This window comes from Mus caroli, unplaced genomic scaffold (assembly GCF_978045245.1).
Source record: "Mus caroli unplaced genomic scaffold, Mus_caroli_1 scaffold_14, whole genome shotgun sequence".
In the NCBI taxonomy this organism is placed as follows: Eukaryota; Metazoa; Chordata; class Mammalia; order Rodentia; family Muridae; genus Mus; species Mus caroli.
Window position 1 is genome coordinate 53965567 of NW_028227269.1, and position 19580 is coordinate 53985146.

General features: G+C 42.3%; 1 protein-coding gene across 1 annotated transcript in view; it reads left to right on the forward strand.

Moving 5' to 3' along the window:
- Positions 1-4423: 4423 nt before the first annotated feature.
- Brms1l (BRMS1 like transcriptional repressor) overlaps positions 4424-19580 on the forward strand; it is a 33814-nt gene continuing 18657 nt past the window's right edge. Inside the window, exons 1-4 of the mRNA XM_021179001.3 lie at positions 4424-4697; positions 9242-9332; positions 12591-12718; positions 13483-13562. Of these exons, the coding sequence (XP_021034660.1) occupies positions 4556-4697; positions 9242-9332; positions 12591-12718; positions 13483-13562 (441 nt within the window). The 5' untranslated portion in view covers positions 4424-4555. The remainder of the gene's footprint in view (positions 4698-9241; positions 9333-12590; positions 12719-13482; positions 13563-19580) is intronic.

Genomic DNA, 19580 nt, shown 5'->3' on the forward strand with positions numbered 1-19580 from the left:
CCTCATATTGGCAGGATCTTTCAAATGTGGGTGAAGAAAAAGGAAGAAAGAAAAGAAAAGACAAAAACCTTGTCTTAATTCTGATACTATGTCTGCTCTGGGTCATTTGTCAAAATGGTTACCAAACACTTTGAACAATAACAGTCCCCTTAACAAATAAGAATATTTCTAATAGTAAAAGCAATCCAAATGCCTGCTAAGAGGTGCCTGATTAATATTATTATGTTTATCAGTCATTAGGTCTGGGAAAAGGTGGGCAGTAGTGGTGTATACCTTTAGTTTCAGTGCTCAAGATGCAGAAGCAGACAGATCTCTGAGTTTGAAAACAGCCTGATCCACAGAGTCAGTTCCAGGACAGCCAGGGTTGCACAGAGAAACAAAAAACAAAAAACAAAATACAAAATACAAAAAACAAACAAAAAAATCCCCCAAACCCCAAATAGCTTATAATAGCTTACACTCACACACACACACACACACACAAACCACACACCACATACACACACACACACACACCATACACACACACACACACATATATCTAATAGTTAAAGGACACTATAACTGGAGTCCGGTGGCTGGCTCTTTCATCTCAGCACTCAGAGTGTAGGAAATAATGGCAGGCGATCTCTGTGAGTGTGAGGCCAGCCTGGTCTGCATCATGTGTTCTAGCCATCCAGAGTTATACAGAGAGACTCACTAAATAAATAAATAAATAGCAACACTCACAAAATAAATAAATTAATAGATAACATAGCAACAACAACAACAACAAAACCAACCACTGTAGGTTCTGCAGGGAAAACACAGGAAGGACAAAATCAGGGATAAACTTGAACACATAATTAAAAATAAAATCTTAAAAAATAGGAAAAATTTAAAACTTTTTTGGGGTAGTATGCATGATATTGTCTTAGGTTTTCTATGGCTGTAACAAAACACCATAACCAAAAAGCAAGTTGAGGAGGAAGGGGGTTTATTTGGCCTACACTTTTATATCCATGTTAAAGAAGTCAGGATAGGAACTCAAGCAGGACAGGGTCCTGGAGGCAGAAGCTGATTCAAAGGCCATGGAAGGGTGCAGCTTACTGGCTTGCTCCCCCTGGCTCACTCAGCCTGCTTTCTTATAGCTCCCAGGACCACCAGCTCAGGGCTGAAACCACCCACAATGGACTGGGCCCTCCCCCATTGATAACTAATTAAGGAAATGCTCTACAACCATGTCTTATGGAGGCATTTTCTCAGTTAAGGTTCTCTCCTTTTAGATACCTTTAGTTTGTGTGTCAACTTGACATAAGACCAGCCAGCACAGGTATGTATGTTCACATGTGTCTGTAGGTACTTATCGAGATCAGAAGTTGATATTGAACATCTTTCTCTATTGCTCTCCTCCATAGACATTGAGGTAGGCTCTCTCTCTCTCTCTCTCTCTCTCTCCTACCCAGAACTCACTGGTTCAGCTGGCTAGATAGCCCAGAATTCTCTGTCCATTTCCTTAGCACTGTGATCCCATGTAGGCTGTTGTGCTGGCCTGGTCTTTACATGGATTGTGGTGTGAGGACTCCAGTCGTCATACTTTTGCAGCAAGATTTTACCTGCTGAGTTATCTTACGAGCCTATGATAAGAGTCTGAGACTTTGAAAGGAATTTAAAGTTAAGATCATAGAAACTTCTTATTTCATAACTGACCAGAGATTCTTTGTTTTTTTTTTGGGGGGGGAGGGGGGTTCGAGACAGAGTTTCTCTGTGTAGCCCTGGCTGTCCTGGAACTCACTCTGTAGACCAGGCTAGCCTCGAACTCAGAAATCTGCCTGCCTCAAGCCTTCCGAGTGCTGGGATTAAAGGCATATGCCACCACGCCCGGCGAGATTCTATGTTTGGCCGAGTTTACTGCTCGGTTATTAAGAGAAGCCTGGCTTGAATCCATGCCTCTTCTCTCTTACTTCCTTATGTCTGAGGCTGGCCTCAAATTTGAGACAAATCTCTTGCCACAGCCCCTGGAGTTGCTACAATTACAGGTGTAAGCCACCAGCTTGGCTCCTTCTGCTTACCTTTGAGCAGGAGAAGCAGAAAGCACCCACTTGAGGACCACTGTATGCCAAGAGAGTGCCTGCAAGCTTTGAGGCCACACTACTTACAGTCAAATCTGAGACCGGCTATTTATTACCTGTATGACCTCGGTGAGGTAGTTTAACTGCTCTGCGCCTCAGTTGTCTCCTCTGCAAAGTTAACTCTCAGATTTGTGTGGAGATTAAACGGACTGACTTACTTAAAGTACCTAACAGTACAAGGCATAAGGGCGACCAGAAATCTCAGTACTATTTAGCACACATTCTCTGGTTACTGATAAAACAAAGATTAGCTGGAGCCAAGGACTTTTGCCAACAGCTGTTTTTATTTGATCTGCATTTAAGAAACAGAACCCAAGGCCAGGAGTGGTAGTGCAGGCCAGTATCCCAGCTCTAAGGAAGACGAGGCCATGCTATGAACTCAAGGCCAGCAAGACTCTGTCTCAACAAACATGCTCGAAACAACAACAACAAAAAACCCCCACTTCACCTGAGGCAGTGTTTGTATCTTGACATTCTGTACAGAAGTCACAGTTTTAGTTTCTCTTGCAAATTTGGAAGGCCTGATCTTGTTAGGCTAAAATTATCAGATCCTAACAACTGCCTGGTTGCAACATAATAGCTGCCCCCACAGTAACTTTGCTTTGTCTTTTATTTTCATGCTTGATTAAAACAACCCTTGTTGTTCTCAAGGAACTCGCAATCTTATAGGTGACCCACATTGGATGAATATAGACTGCTAGGAAAAGAAGAAAAAAAGGACGGAGCATAGCCATCGTCTGGTGGAACATGAGAGCATCTGAAGTGTGGAAGATGGTGGTGATGTGGCCCAGGAAGTGGCACTATTAGGAGGTGTGGCCTTGCTGCAGTAGGTGTTAGAGCAAGTGTGTCATTGTGGGCATGGGCTTTAAGACCCTCAACCTAGCTCCCTGGGAGCCAGTCTGAAGAAGATGAAGTGGGACCCTCAGCTCCTCCTGGATGTTGCCATGCTCCCACCTTGATGGTAATGGACAGAACCTCAGAACCTGTAAGAAAATGAGCAAGCTGAGAAAGGAAAAATATTTAAAGGGACACCGGGAAGTAGAACAGAGCAAAATCTTTTGTTTTAGGAGATAACAGATCCCACTCAGCTAAATTTAAGTCAATGTGTGATGGAACATACCTTTAATCCCAGGAGACAGAGCCATGCAGAGCACTAAACTCAAGGTCAGCCTCCTGAGCAAGTTCCAGGACAGCTAAGTTTCATTCTACTTCCTGATGTCCCTTTAATACTTGAACCATATATTTTGTTGATAAAATGGACATAATACTGACTCCTACCTTAGGGCTATTAAACTAAAAATTGAACTCATCAAATCCATGCAGTGAATTTACCAAGATAACCTGATAAAGAGTGAAAGTCATCGGTAAGTTACGATTATTATGGTAGTTGTGGCATCGTCCTTGTCTGTGTAATCCTGTTTTTGAAAAAAAAAATGACATCTTTTTAAGTCAAATATTTATTTTTCATTAGAACCTGAAATTAAATCAATTTAATTTGGGTAGCTTCTTCTATTAAAAAAAAAAAAAAAAGAGGCCGGGCGTGGTGGCGCACGCCTTTAATCCCAGCACTCGGGAGGCAGAGGCAGGCGGATTTCTGAGTTCGAGGCCAGCCTGGTCTACAAAGTGAGTTCCAGGACAGCCAGGGCTACACAGAGAAACCCTGTCTCGAAAAACCAAAAAAAAAAAAAAAAAAAAGTAGGAACGCAAGATTGAAATACTAAGATAAAACTTCCTTCCCCTCTGTAGTTTTGGTTGTGAAAATTTCAAGAACATTTAAATTTTCGTTGTGAAAATTATTTCTTACACATACAATTCAATTTAATAGTTTACTAGCCGTACTAAATGTACTACTAGTGTAGAAGAGACGATTCTGTAACCCTCCAGGCTCACAGAGTATGCAAAGACCCTTTCAGGCAAAGGATCTTTTTTTCACATTCTTCTCACAGTTTGAGTAGCTAGGCAGATCAGATAACCACTTGGCGGGAAAAGGATAAGTACAGACCAAATCCGCACAATGTGTTTCTGTTTAGTTTATAAACTGTGTCCCAGTATGTCAGCTTTCCTGCCTTGTGGGACTTGAAGTCCGAAGTGAGAAGAGATTAAGGCAGCTGAACCTTAGAAACCCACAGCCCCTGAAGCTCTGAGGCCTAAGGACTACAATTCCCGACAGACAGCGGAAGGCCGCGCCGTAATCACCGGCAACCAATCGTTTGCTTGCAAGGCAAGCCACGCCTCTAGCTCCGGGACAGCCTTGACCAATGGCAGAGCTCGCAGCGCACAGCCTGCGGGTTAGGTTGTGAGGCTCAGGCCGGGGGTGGGGAGGAGTCGAGGGTTTCGGATCGAGCTCGGCGGCCGGGTGGGTCGGGGCGTTCGGCTCGCCCTTCACCGAAGCGGCAGTGGCCGGGCTGGGAGCAGGGAGTGGGAAGCGACGGCGCGGCTGGAAAATGCCGGTCCATTCCCGAGGGGATAAGAAGGAGACGAATCATCACGATGAGATGGAGGTGGACTACGCGGAGAACGAGGGGAGCAGTTCCGAAGACGAGGACACCGAGAGCTCGTCGGTCTCGGAGGATGGGGACAGTTCAGGTGCGCTGCCCAGCTGGGCGGGGATGCCGGGTCCCTTGCGCCGCGCGCGCGACAGGCCGCGGTGCTCACGCCGGGCGGTGCGTCCTGCTGCGAGCGCGGGGCGGGGAGATGGGGAAGGGGCGGGGACTGGCTCGGCGTCTGGCACCGGGAGCTGCGGGTCGCCGCGGGCTCCAGCTCTGGCTCCGGCTCCGGGTGGGCTGGGCGCCCGCAGGCTTTGAGGACCCGAGGCAATTCTGTGCACAGTGGGACCCGCCCTAGGGTCACCTGGCAGTACCCTGGGGCTACCGGCTCCGGAGTGGAATGTCCGGCTGGCTGGTCTGGAAGACTGCAAATGTCGCTTAGCTCACACCACCGACCTCTTTACTAGTAGTCTCGGCAACCTTTGTGGGGGCTGAGGATTAAATTTGCCTTGGTCCTTGGCGGGCTTGCCACTCATCAGCCTTAGCTTTCAGGTCAGCCTCTCACCAGTACTGTCATCAGAGGGACTGACTTGGGAACTCTCCGGTTCATAGTAGGTCCCAAAAGTTTTCAAGATGAAGAAGGGACCAGCCTGAGGGATCATTTGGAATCTTTGTCAGTTTTTAATCTGGAAGATGTGGGCAGTGTTGACATTCCCAGAATCTTCAAGCTTTGGTTATTTTGTAACTTTGGGCTGTTTCTAACCCCTTGTAAGTCTTTTAATACTTGTCGTTCCAAAATGAATGGAACTGATTTCCTGAATCTTCCTCTAACCATATGACAGACCGAGAATGGCTTCTTTGTCTATGTAATGGGAAGCATTGATAACAGGTTAATGACCGTAATATCACCCCACACCTTTTTTTTTTTCCAGGGTTGTCTGTCAAAAAAAGTATACTTGGAAGCATGTAATGTCGATAAGTCAGCCATCCAAAAGTAAATATTTATGAAGTTTTTACTCAGCATGAGGATAAATTTATAGTTATCTCAGTTGAAGAACAGTGTTTTGCTTACTCAGCAGGACAGTTGAACTCATGAATTCATGGTAGTTGTGACAGTGTGCACAAGACCTGGGCAGACTCAATCCAGACAAAAATCCCAGTGTGGAGGGGTAGAGGTGGACATGAAGTTCCACCATTAAGCAGAGGAGCTATGGACATTTGTTAGCAAGACCCTGGTAGGCACCGACACACATCAGGGCAGGGACTTAGGGGTGGATCTGGAGGAGTTCGGGAGCGGAAGTGAGTACGTTCAAATACATTGTATAACATTTTCAAAGAACTAATAAAAATATCTAAAACAAAACAAAAAACCTGTTGTAAGTTACCACTTGATTAAGTTGCCAAATAAACAATTGAATGTAACAGAGTTAGGAACCCGAGGAAAGGCTCCAGATAAATGTGTTCAGCACATTTAGTAGAGGAAAGGGCCACTGCCTTGTTTCGTGGAGTTTAGGTTGGGATAGTTAGGGTGGAAAGTTCATATAGGAGAAAGAATGTAAGAAGAAGAGCAAAGGCCGGAGCTCAGGGCTCATTGAAGAATGAGAAAACCAGTTTGCTTGGGAGACCAAGAAGCTTGAAAAGGCAAAGAATGCTGTAGCTGTGAGAGATTTCAGAGAAGGCCAAAACCAGACTCTATCTTGCAAGTTTAGGAGTGAGGTAAGAGGAAGCCTAGACACAGGGAGAGGTGTGGGTAGCGTCAACGCTGACGGAGAAATAAAATATGGAAATGAAGAGAGAAGGTAAAGTATTTGAGCATATTGCTGTTCAGTATGTCTGCTATTTATGTAAGAATGTCCAAACTGACAGAGGAGATGTAGCATTAGGACATGCCTGGGATGAGGAAAAGAACTCTGGGGTCATCCGACTAGCCGGGGATGTGGGTGAGACTTCAAAATTAGCCAGTTAACATGAAGTAGGGAGAATCACATTTATACAGTTCTTAGCTCTGAAAAGTGTTTTGTGGTTGTTTTATTTTGTTGGTGGAGTATAGAGGGCAGGGTCTTGCTGTCAGGAGCAGAGCATTTTTATATTCAAGCATTCTTGGTTTCTTTTTTGTTTGTTTTTATTTTATTTTTTTAAGATTTTCTTTTTAATGATGTGTCTATGTATATGTCTGTGTGTAGGAATGGGCATTTGGGTGAAGGTGCCCATGGAGTGCAGAAGAGGGCACTGCATGTTCTGGAGCTGGCGTTACAGTGGTTGTGAGCTACCTGTGTGGGTGCTGGGAACCCAGCCTTCATCCTCTGCAGGAGCAGTATGCGCTCAGAAGCCCTGAGCTTTCTGCCAGCTTTCTGTCTTGGGTTTTAATGGGAGCCAGGTTCTCATCAAATCGCATGTGTTGTGAGTCTCCCCTTCTAATATTTATGTTGTGATTTTTTTTTTTTTTTTTTTTTTTTTTTTTTTTTTTTTTGGTTTTTCAAGACAGGGTTTCTCTGTATAGCCCTGGCTGTCCTGGAACTCACTCTGTAGACCAGGCTGGCCTTGAACTCAGAAATTCGCCTGCCTCTGCCTCCCAAGGGCTGGGATTAAAGGCGTGCGCCACCACGCCCGGCTGTTGTGATTTTTAACATGTTAAAAAAAAAACCAAAACCTCAGCCTAGAAAATAATAACAATAGATCATAATAGTAATTTGAACTAAAAGTCAATTTTTAAAGTGCAAGTAAATCATTTAAATGCATTTCGCAGTTTTACTCTTCCTATGATTATTTTTATTCTACCTCAGCTTGCGTATTGCACGACCCATTTTTCTTCTCTCAAACCTTGGTACTGAACAGATCCTTCGGGCACAGAAACTTAATACAGATTTTGGAAGATAAAAAAAAATTGAAGAACCCAGTGTTGTGTGTGTGCTGTGTGTGTGTGTTGGTGTGTGTGCATGAACATGTGTCATGTCCCTGTCTTGTCTCTCCTGCTCCCTGTCAAACCCTGGGCCATAAACAGCTTGGACATGTTCTCTGCCCCTGGGTAATATCTCCAGTTGAGGGACTGTTTTAAAGAGCTACAGAGTGAGCTCTTAAGAGGCATAAATATTTTAAATTTGTTTTAGAGAATTATAACCATCTACTTATCTACTTCCTTGCTATATGAAAATAACTGCATGCTGTAACTCTCATAGTTTTGCTTGTTTGTTTTTTTCTCTCTCGAGACTGTTTCTCTGTTTAGCCCTGACTCTCCTGGTTGGTCTTGTTCTGTAGACCAGGATGGCCTTGAACTTGAGATTCACCTGCCTCTGCTGGGATTAAAGACTACTGCTGCTACTGCCGCCGACACCACCTGGCTATAGTTTGACCTTTAATTCATGAAGATTAAGATGTAGCTCAGTTTGTGCCTCGGTTATTTTGATGTCTGGCATATATATGATATAAAAACAGAAGATGTAAAAATAGGACAGACCTGGTAATTAGTAGTTGCTGTTTTAAGAGTTCATTTATCTTTTTCCTCATCTGCTCCTTCTCATTGACAGTAGTCTGCCGAGGGAACGACAGCAGGGTGAGTGGCAGTCCAAGGTTCCGAAAGAGAAACGTAATGGGACTAGTTGGCTTTGTGTTGTTGTTGAGACAAGGTTTCACTGTGTGGCCTTGGCTGGCCTATGTAGACCAATCTTGCCTCCAACTCAGATCTGCCTGTCTCTGTCTCTCAAGTGCTGCAACTAAAGGCGAGTGCCACCATGCAGCCTAGCTGTTCGTTAGTTGCTTTTTTATGTGATGGGGTAATCAGCCATGTGGCTCCTCCTCCTCCATCATCATTCAAGTGTATGGTGTGTTTGGAGGCCAGAATGAGGCATCCGAATCCCTGGGACTGGAGTTACCTGTAACCATGACGTGGATTCTGAGAACTGAATTTGGGTCCTCCACAAGAGCAGTATTCACTCTTAACTAATGAGACATCTTTTCAGCTCTAGTTTGTTTTTTTTTTTTTTTCTTAAGCCCAGGCTAGGTTTGAACCCTCATCATTTTTCCTGCCTCTAATTCTCTAGTGTTGGAATTAGAGTCATTTACCACCACAGCTGCCATGTTAAAATTGTGAAGAGAATTCCAAGTGTGGTTTTTATTTTTGAATAATATTGACGTTTTATGAACGTAGTCATTTTTGGTGCTAAGTTCTCAAGAATTAGTGTAAAGTCAAAAATGAGTTAATTACTTCATTGACTTCATTACTTCATAGCTTTTAAGAAGATTGAAAAATGGGTAAACACTAGATGCTCTAGAGACTCGGAGTTTTAACTAATTTGACATTACATTAATTCTATGGTGGTAATTATTTTGGATAAAAATTGTTTAATTTCTTTTAAACTGGACCTTGGATGTCCAGTTTCATATTACAACTTTTTTTTTTCTGTCTGGACTAACATCAGAATTTTTTGAAACAGTTTTATCTTTTTTGTTTGTTTTTATTTTTTGAGATAGGGTCTTGTGTATCCCAGGCTGGCCTCAAACATGCTAAGTGGCGAATAGTCATAGCTAGTCTTAGACTCCTAATCCTGCCTGTGCCTCCCAAGGGCTGGAATCCCAAGTGTGTGCCTCCAGGCCTGCCCTGAAGTTTTATCTTTGATATTTCCCTTTTTTTTTTTTTTGTATTAACAGAAATGGATGATGAAGATTGTGAGAGGAGAAGGATGGAGTGTTTAGATGAGATGTCCAACCTGGAGAAGCAGTTTACAGACCTCAAAGATCAGTAAGTGCTAACTTCAGACGGCCCTCGTCACTGAATCTCAGTGGCAGCAGTTTTACCCGCACAAGAGCAATGACAGCGTTTCTGCTGTGCTCCCTTTTGTGTTGTATGGGAACTGGCTGATCTGGTCAGGAGGCTTCAGTTATTGTTTACCCGCTAGAGACCTCATTAGCTACAGGGTTTTGAGGCAAGTGAGGTTTTGGGGGTGGATGGAGTAGATGACTTGCATGGGCACGCTGCTGATTCAAGTGTTTCCATCGCTGCACACTTGCTTCTGTGTGTGTTATTCATTCCCTTGTTAAGCAGTTGGCTAAAGATTTCCCCCTCTGGTACTAGAGATGGAACCTAGGGCATTGTACCTGATAAGACAGTGCTCTGCCACTGAGCAATCCCCAGATCCCTCTCGAGACAGGGTCTTGCTAAGTTGCCCAGGCTGGCTGACCGTGAACTCACCTTGTAGCTCGGGTGCCTTGAGCTTGTGATCCTTCCACCCTAGCCTCCAGTGTATCTGGGTTTATAGCTCTGTGCCACCAGGCCCAGCTGAGATACTGTCTCTTAAACTTTGAGAATAAAATAAAAGTATTGCCCTCCAATTTCCTATCTGGTAACTTGATCTTCTGTCTTAACATTGCATGGTGTGTATTGACCGCTTTCACATGTGGTACTTAATCTACTCCTGTAACAGCCACGGTGTTTATTGACCGCTTTCACGTGTGCTACTTAATCTACTCCTGTAACAGCCACGGTGTGTATTGACCGCTTTCACGTGTGCTACTTAATCTACTCCTGTAACAGCCACGGTGTGTATTGACCGCTTTCACGTGTGCTACTTAATCTACTCCTGTAACAGCCACGGTGTGTATTGACCGCTTTCACATGTGGTACTTAATCTACTCCTGTAACAGCCACGGTGTTTATTGACCGCTTTCACGTGTGCTACTTAATCTACTCCTGTAACAGCAGCCCTGTGGGCTGGATGGTAGTCTTCCATTTTACTTGTGAAGAAACTGCTGCTCAGAGAAGTTTATTCTTTCCCATATTTTATCAAACAGTGGTAAGTGAAGTCGGGCCTTTTGCTGTGGTGTTAGATGTGCGTTCCACTTAGAGGCACTTTTCTCTGGAGGGATTGTGCGAGTGTGGAAGACCATGGCTCGCAATCATCTTTTCCTTTTGAGTACATTTTTAAAAGCTGTTCTCTGTGTGTGTGTGTGTGTTTTCGAGACAGGGTTTCTCTGTGTAGCCCTGGGTGTCCTGGAACTCACTCTGTAGACCAGGCTGGCCTCGAACTCAGAAATCCGCCTGCCTCTGCCTCCCAAGTGCTGGGATTAAAGGCTTGCACCACCACACCCAGCTGGTGTGTGTGATTTTACATGCATGTATATATCTACATCACATACATGTGAGGCCAACAGAGGGCATTGGATCCCCTGGGACTGAAATCACACATACTGTGAGCTGCCATGTGAGTGCTGGGAATGAAGTGAAGAGCAGCCAGTGCTCTCTGTGGATGGGCCATCTCTATGATCTCTGCGTCGGTGCCTGTCTCTAGACTGAGTCCTTGAGTTCTTGCCCTGACTTCCCTGGATGATGCTTTACAAGCTATAAGAAGAATTAAACCCTTTCCTCAAGTTGCTTTGGGTCATGGTGTTTTATCACAGTAGTAGAATTCCTGACCAAAATACCTCGAGATTGGATCTTGCTATATCTCAAAGGTGACATTCTACTGCCTCCGCTTCTTGAGTTCTGGGATTGCAAGTGCCCACCATCATGCTCATTGAAGGCCTCCAAGGTTTGAGAGGAGATAGAATAGATTTAGTAGAATTAGCAGGCAAGAAGGACAGATTTGTTTACCATATTAATCCTGTTTATGCTGCTGCTCCTCTAAACTTTCATTGGTGTTAGAGATGAACATATGAGTATTATTTCTGCTAGTACAACATTAAAAATATAAAGTTTATAACTTTGACTTTGAAACTTTTCTTTTATTCTACAGGTTTACATTATTGTAGCATATTTGGTGTCATGTTTGTAATTTCATCCCTTGAGAGGCAGAAGCAGAAGAGTTTGCTATTCCAGGTCAACCTAGACCACAGAGCAAGACCCTTAAAAAAAAAAAAAGAAAAGAAAAAAGATTTCTATTGATAATTTTTTTTAAAAAGATTTATTTATTTCATGTATGTGAGTACACTGTCACTGTCTTCAGGCACAACAGAAGAGGGCATCAGATCTCTCATTACAGATGGTTGTGAGCCACCATGTGGCTGCTGGGAATTGAACTCAGGACCTCTGGAAGAGCAGTCAGTGCTCTTCACCACTGTGCCATCTCTCCAGCCCTATTGCTAACTTTAAAACTAGTTTGAGTTCATTTGGGCAACATTGAGAGTTAGTTCATCCAGTATCATTCTGGCAAATAGGTAGCAGATTTGTGTTTTTTATGTTTTTAAATAATTTTAAATTATGTCTATGTATGAGCGGGTGTTTGACTGGGGATGAGTGTGTACACACAAGAGTGCAGGTGCCCATAGAGGTCGGAAGTTGGACTTCCTGGAGCTGGAGTTAAAGGTGGTTATTCTCACTTGTAATCTTAGCACTCAGGAGGCTGAGGCAGGACCTTCGTGAGTCGGAGACTAACCTGGACTACATAGTGAGTTTTAGACTAGATTGGATAATATAGTGAGACCTGTCTCAAAATACCGGAAACAACAAACAAGTAAAAATTAAACAGGTTAAATATGGTACTGTGTCTTTTCAGGTAAGATGGTGAACAACCAAATTATTTGAAGTGATTTTCTTGTTTCTTTTAAGCTAATATTTAAATAACTTTTTCTTTTAGAATTGATTTATTATTGTTCAATTAAATAAAAGTTGGTAGTGCCAAAGTAGTCATTTCAAGTTCTTTTTTTTTCACTTTTATTTTCTTCAGATTGTTCTTGTTGTGTCCACTCCATCTTCTTGCCTCCCTCCCCTCTGCCCAAGTAGCTTAAGACAACAGACGAAGGCCACTGGGTCTGAATTTTCATTGCATTTTTTTGCTGTGACTAAAGAGTGATGCCAGTTAAAATAACTAACAAACCCTGGACTGGTATCTGTTTAATAGTATGATGTACATAAGTGAGTTTTCTGACTGCAGTCAGGGCAAGAATCCATCTGTTAGTTTATCGGAACATGAGCTCTGTTAGGAAGCAGTGATGCACAGGAGTGGCATGTTGCTTGACTGTGTTGGAAAGTTTTAATTGACGTCTTTATTTTTGCTTTGTTGAGACTTTATAAAGAGCGGTTGAGTCAGGTGGATGCAAAACTCCAAGAAGTCATAGCTGGAAAAGCACCAGAGTATTTGGAACCACTGGCCACCTTACAAGAAAACATGCAGATTCGCACAAAGGTAGCAGGTGAGCGTGGATGACATTTTGTGTCCTTTGTGACACTTTGATTCTGTGGCATTGTATGGGTGAATATGTTATACATGGCATAGGCCCAGGTTGCTGCCACCTGCCATGACATAACAGACATCGGCTTACATCCCTAGGCTGCCTGTGGCTTGGCGTTGAGTCTACACATCTAGAGGTAACTGCTCTCCAAGTCTGTGCGGCACATGTATATGGGTGCACTCCCTATGCTACCTTGTTCCCTGTAAGATGCACTTGGGCACCTGCCTCTCGGGAGCACTCTCAATGTGATCTCTCTCGTTCTGTGAGTTTACATAGTTAGTGCTCCTTGCAAAGCTTTGGACTCTGAAGAGAATAGTTTGGATACAGTGATTTTGACTGACTAAAGTATCCACTTCTTGCTTCTATTATGTGTGAATGATGAAGCCAAGAGTTATTTCTGTCTGTCTCCCTTTCTGTTAGAAATCTGAGAAAAGGATTGTGCTGTTTATTTTGCTCGTTCTCAAGTGAACATTTAGGAGGACTCTTGGGAGTATGAGGTAGATCAAAAAGTAGCCATGGCTTCTTAGCTTATGAACTCTTAATTTTTTCTTCTTTGATACATGTTTTGGTTCTTTTTTATTTTATATTATTTTAGGATAGAGTAAGAATCATTTGTGACTTTCTTATTGAGTCATCTTATAAACTATGGTGTCGGCAGACTGTAGGGAAGTTGTGATGACTGACTGTTGCCAGTATAACCACAGAATGATTGTGCTTGGTTTCAGGAATCTATAGAGAACTCTGCTTAGAGTCTGTGAAGAACAAGTACGAATGTGAAATCCAGGCTTCTCGCCAGCATTGTGAGGTACTGTCATTCTGTTTAACTAATTGTATCTCTTCAAGTCTTTTCTGAATAGAGTGGCTTAAAAAGTAAATAAAATAAGCAATGCAAAATTCAGTAATACTTTAGCTCACATCTTGGATGAATTTAAAGTGCAGTTCTACTGGTAGCTGTACTGGAAACAGGACTCAAAGGAACACAAGAAAGTGTGATAATTTCAGAAGATTTGCAACTGTTACTTTTTAAAAATCTATTTACATTTATGGTGCTAGGAACTGATTCTCGAGTCCTGTGTATGATTGGCAGCAGGCAAGTGCGGCACCCAGTCTGAGCTGCAGCCGTTGACTGTGACTGTCTCCTTAGAGCTAGAGAGTGGCCATGCCATCAGACAACTGAGATTATAGTGTAACCACACCACATAGAACTTTAGGCTAAAATGGTGCAGCTACAACATCGGGCTATAGAGTTAAGTTCTGACTGTCTGGACTGGCTTCTACATTTTAAGGCAGTATTTTCTATGTGAAGGAAATATAAGTGTGGCTTCTTTACGTTGTGTTTATCTTGAATCTTGTCTAAGAACTTCATGCTAATTGTACAAATAACTTTTTGTAAGATTTAGATAGCTTAAAAGGCTGAGACAGGGCTAAGTAAGGGGACAAGTTCTAGAATGGCCCCTAATTTTGATTAAAAAAATATTTTATTATTTTATGTGTATGTGTGTTTTGCCTGAATGTTTTATACATATTTGAATAGGTATAAAAGCAATGGATATCTTTCTTTCTCTTCTTTCCCTCTTTCCCTCTTTCCCTCTTTCCCTCTTTCCCTCTTTCTTTCTTTCTTTCTTTCTTTCTTTCTTTCTTTCTTTCTTTCTTTCTTTCTTTCTTCCTTCCTTCCTTCCTTCCTTCCTTCCTTCCTTTCTTTCTTTCTTTCTTTCTTTCTTTCTTTCTTTCTTTCTTTCTTTCTTTCTTTCTTTCTTTCTTTCTCTCTCTCTTTCCTTTCCTTTTTCTTTTTCTTTTTCTTTTCTTTCTCTTTCTTTTTCTCTTTCTTTCCTCCCTTCTTTCTTCAGACAAGATCTCAATATATAGCCATACCTAGTCTGGAACTCTATATGTAGACTGGCTAGGAACTCTCAGAGATTTCTGCTTCTGTCTCTGGAGTGCTGGGATTAAAGATGCATGCCACCACACCCAGACTGCTATTGCTCCCCCTCACCACCACGCCTTCTTGAGGCAGGGCTTACTGTGTAGTGCAGACTGGCCTTGAACTCTCCATCCTCCTGCCTCTATTTTCCAAAGATAGTGAGAACAGGTGTGCCACCATGCCGAGCACATTGCTGATATTTTGTTTGTTTTATTTAGATGTTTCCTTTTTTAAAAGTGAAATTTGTTTTCAAATTTTATGACTATCTTTGATTTCAGAATGCTTAAGAAGAATTAGGAGTAATTGATATTTAAATAGGTATTTAAGACTTGAGCTGTCAGTTTTATGAGTGTCAGTTATGCTTGAGTTTATGATTTAAAAATGTTTATTTACTTTTGTTTTATTTGTGTGGGCTTTTGCTTGCTATGTACCAAGTATGTGCAGTGCCTGCGGAGGCCAGAAGAGGGCACTGGATTCTCTGTAACTGGCGTTACAGTGGTGGTTAGTGTTACCTGCTTGTTGGTGCTGGGTGGGTGAGTGAGTGTACTGTGTTAGTTTTCTTAGTGGAGTACTTCCTTGGACTTTCCTTGACTTCATGATCTCTATTTTTTGTGATGCTGCAGACTGAATCAAGGGCCTTGCTTGCCATTATTTAAGAGCAAGGTTTTGTAACTTTGGAAGAAAAATTATTTTATTATTATTATTTTTTTTTTTTTTTTTCCGAGACAGGGTTTCTCTGTGTAGCCCTGGCTGTCATTGGCACTCACTTTGTAGACCAGGCTGGCCTCGAACTCAGAAATCTGCCTACCTCTGTCTCCCAAGTGCTGGGATTAAAGGCGTGTGTTGCCACTGCCTGGCCTTATTTCTCTTAACAACTTTTCATTTCTATGTATTTGTATTAATATGATGTCATTGCTTCAAAAGTCATAGAGATATGCTGTCTCTCCCTCCCAAGTGCTATCATGCCTGGCTAGTTTTTACTTTTTTTATTTTTGGTCTACTACTTCCTGAGGGAAATATGTTAAAATTTTTATACATGTTAATGGACTAGCTAGCCCTGGTCTTTCTTTCATTTCCTTTTCTTTCCTCCTCTCCCCTTTCTTCCTCCTCCTCCTCTTCTTTTTTCTTCATTTTCTTCCTAAAAACACTTTTTATATTAGTCTCTTTAAAATACCACTTCATGGCTCAGGTGATCTTGCCTTAGCCTCCTGGCTGTCTGGGGCTGCCTGCGTGAGCCCCTGAGCCCAGCTGGGAACTGTCTTCTTAACAAAATTTGAGAACGGTGTGCACCATGCTCACTGACACATCTGTAGCGTCTGATCCTCTTGTGTGACTGCATGTTCATGCCAGCTGCAGCCTTCCGCCATGCTGTTTCCTGGCTTCTGGTAACCCCCATTCTATTCTCTACTTCAGTGTGTTAGATTGACTGGCATAGCCCTCATGTAAGAGCTTTGTAGTATCTTTCTACTGTGTCCTCCAGGCCACCCATGTTATCACAAATGGCAGGATTTCCCTTTTTCAGGTTCAAATGTATTTCTTTTTTTTTTTTTTTTTTTTGGTTTTTCGAGACAGGGTTTCTCTGTGTAGCCTTGGCTGTCCTGGAACTCACTTTGTAGACCAGGCTGGCCTCGAACTCAGAAATCCGCCTGCCTCTGCCTCCCGAGTGCTGGGATTAAAGGCGTGCGCCACCACGCCCGGCTCAAATGTATTTCATTTCGTGTAGACATCATATTTAATTACCCTTGCAGTTGTCTAGGAATATTCAGATTGTACAGTCACAACAACATTAGCTGCTGTAAGTAGTGCTACAACAATCTGCAAGGGAATGCAAATATCCCATGCACGTAATGATTTCAGAGTTTTTTAAACGAATAACCTAAAATTGGAATTACATGGTCTAGGGTATTTCTGTTTTCTGTCTTGTTTGGTATTTTACCACAGAGTTATATTTGTAGCCTGTGGGATTTTGGTTGATTGTTTTTGTCTTACTGTGTATTGTAAGATGGTTTTGAATTTGTGATCTCCTACCTTTGCTTTCTGAGTGCTAGATTGCTATGCCTTCTCTCTTAAAAATAAAACAATTTTTAATTTTATAATTGAAAAAGTCTATATCTTTATGCTGTATATCATGATATTCTGATAATATGCGTTGAGGGGTAATTAAAAAACCAAGTTAACTTATCTGTCTGAGTTCCTTTTCTGTTGCTGTGTCAAATCAGCATGACCAAGGTAACTTATAAAAGAAAGCATTTAATTGGGCTTATGTTTTCAGAGGGTTAAGGTTCCATGATAATGGCACATCTTGATCCTTAATCAGGAGGGTGTAAGAAAACACATGGGGAGTGGTGCCAGGCCTTTGAAACCTCAAAGTGTGCCCCAGTGACACACCTCCTTCAACGAGACCACACCCCCTAATCCTTCCCAAGCAGTTCCACCAACTGGATACAAAGTGTTTAACCCTCTGAGGTTTTGAAACCACTGCAGTATTGAAGAAGCTATTATAACAACTTCCAAGTACACAGTGTGTTACTATACCAGTAGCCACCACTGCTGTGCAGTAGATGCAGAATCTATTTCTTTTGTCTAAGCTTTGTGCTTTTGGTCAACAAGTCCCATTCCCTTCTCCTCCCCGTGCCTAGTGACTGCCAGTCTACCCTCTATTGCTCTGAGTTCCAGTTATTACTACTTTTTTTTTTCTTTTGAGTCCATATATAAGAAGGATCCTGCAGTGTTTGTTTTACTTTGAATAAGGTTCATCTATGTCACAAATAACAGGATTTTGTTCTTTGTAAAAGCTAAATTATATCCCATTGTTTTTATATGTATATTATGTTTGCATCACATTTTCTTTATTCACTCATCCATGGGTGGTCCATTAGGTTGGCTGTTGGCATAGCCATGGCTAGCTTGGGCATTGTGAATAATGCTGCAGTGATTGTGGGCATACATTCACCTCTTTGATGTATTTCACTATTATTTTCCATTTTGGCTTTTGAGACAGTTCTCAGTGTGTAGCAAAGATGCCCTTGAAATTGTTGCCTGGACTGTACCTTCCTCTGCTCTTGTGGGCTTACCAGCACACCTTGCTTCTGTTGTCGCCATCCTTGGCTGTATTGTCAGTGGATCTTCCCTCTCTTCCCCTCTCCTCCCTTCTCCTCCCTTCCCCTCTCTCCCTGTCTTTTTCTCCTTTCCTCTTGCTCTCCCTCAAAACAGTCTCACTATGTAGCCTTGGCTAGCCTGGAACTTATGTGACCTCCAACTCACAGAGATCTTCTTGCCTTTGCCTGCCAAGTGCTGAGTGGCAGGAACATGCCGTTATGCACAGCTAATAATGAGATTGAAAGACTTCCAATATCTTCTTGTATTTTTATAAGTTTCTTCTTAGCTATACTCATCTATGGTATTTTTATGTTTAATGTATAACCAACTACTGTAAAAAAATTGTAAAAATCTGAAAATGGCAGAATTCTAGGACATTTTAGAAGATGAAATAAAAAATGAAAGTGAATTTATTTTTTTAAAAAGTTATTTATTTTTGTGTGTATGTATGGGTGCTTTTGCCTGTGTGTATGTACTTGTCCCAGTGTGTGCTGTGTATGTGGAGACCAGAAGGAGGCATCAGATTCCTTGGAACTGAGTTAACAGATGGTTGGGAGCTGCTGTGGGTGCTGAAACCACACCCATGTCCTCTCCAAGAGCTGTGAGTGCCCTTAGCCTGTAAGCCACCTCTAGCCCAGTAACTTACACTGTAAATGCAATAGAAGTGTTTAATATTTCTATTGTCATTTTAATCTTTACTGTTATGAGGTAGGAATTATTTTAAGCATGTGAAACTAAGAGATCAGTTGGCTTGCTCAGGGTCACACAATTGATCAGCAGAAGCAGAACTGGAATTTTTTTGCTTTTTCTTCATGCATCTTGTCATTAATTCTGAATTTTATTTGTCAGGGGTTTTTGTCTGCTCATTTTGTAGTTCTTTTATTTGAGTTTCATAGAAGTAACTGGGAGTCAAGAGGAGAAAGATAGAAGACATTGTGCTGTTTGTCTCTGTCTGCTTGAGTAGCAGCAGATAGAGATTTGAGGCTAGACATGTGTGTATGGGTACACACAGATAAAGTACACTGCCTTACTGAGGATGGAGGCAGCAGATAGGCTGGATCAAGTTAAAGAAAGCAATGCATGTGTAGAGTACTAGTGTCACACTTGGAAAAGGCTGGGGATGCTTCTCAGGCTAGCTCTTTGGATCTTAGTACAGGGCCTGCAGTGACTAAGATTTGACAGCAGGGCTAGGTCTATGGCTCAGTTGGTAGAGCACTGCCTAGTATGCACAAAGCCCTGCACCCTATAAAACTGGGTGTGGTGGTAGCATATGCCTGTAATCCAGCACTTAAAATCCTGAAAGCATGTGAACACACATACACACACACACACACACACACACACACACACACACGGGGAGGGGAAGGAGGAAGTGGGGAGAGAGACAAGACAGACAGATAGATTGATTTAGTAATCGGTGGGAACCAGGAATCAGAGGCCTTCAGAGCAAGTCAGTCTGGCTTCTGGTTCTTGAGTTTTGTGAGAGATCTTCAGGGTTCTGATCTATTTGGTCAGCAAGAACCTGGGTATGAGATGATATGTACTCACTGATAAGTGGATATTAGCCCAGAAACTTAGTATACCCGAGATATAAGATACAATTTGCAAAACACATGAAGCTGAAGAAGAACAAAGACCAAAGTGTGGACACTTTGCCCCTTCTTTTTTTTTTTTAAGATTTTATTTATGTGTATAAGTACACTGTAGCTGTCCTCAGACACACCAGAAGAGGGTATCAGATCTCGATGGTTGTGAGCCACCATGTGGTTGCTGGGATTTGAACTCAGGACCTTCCGAAGAGCA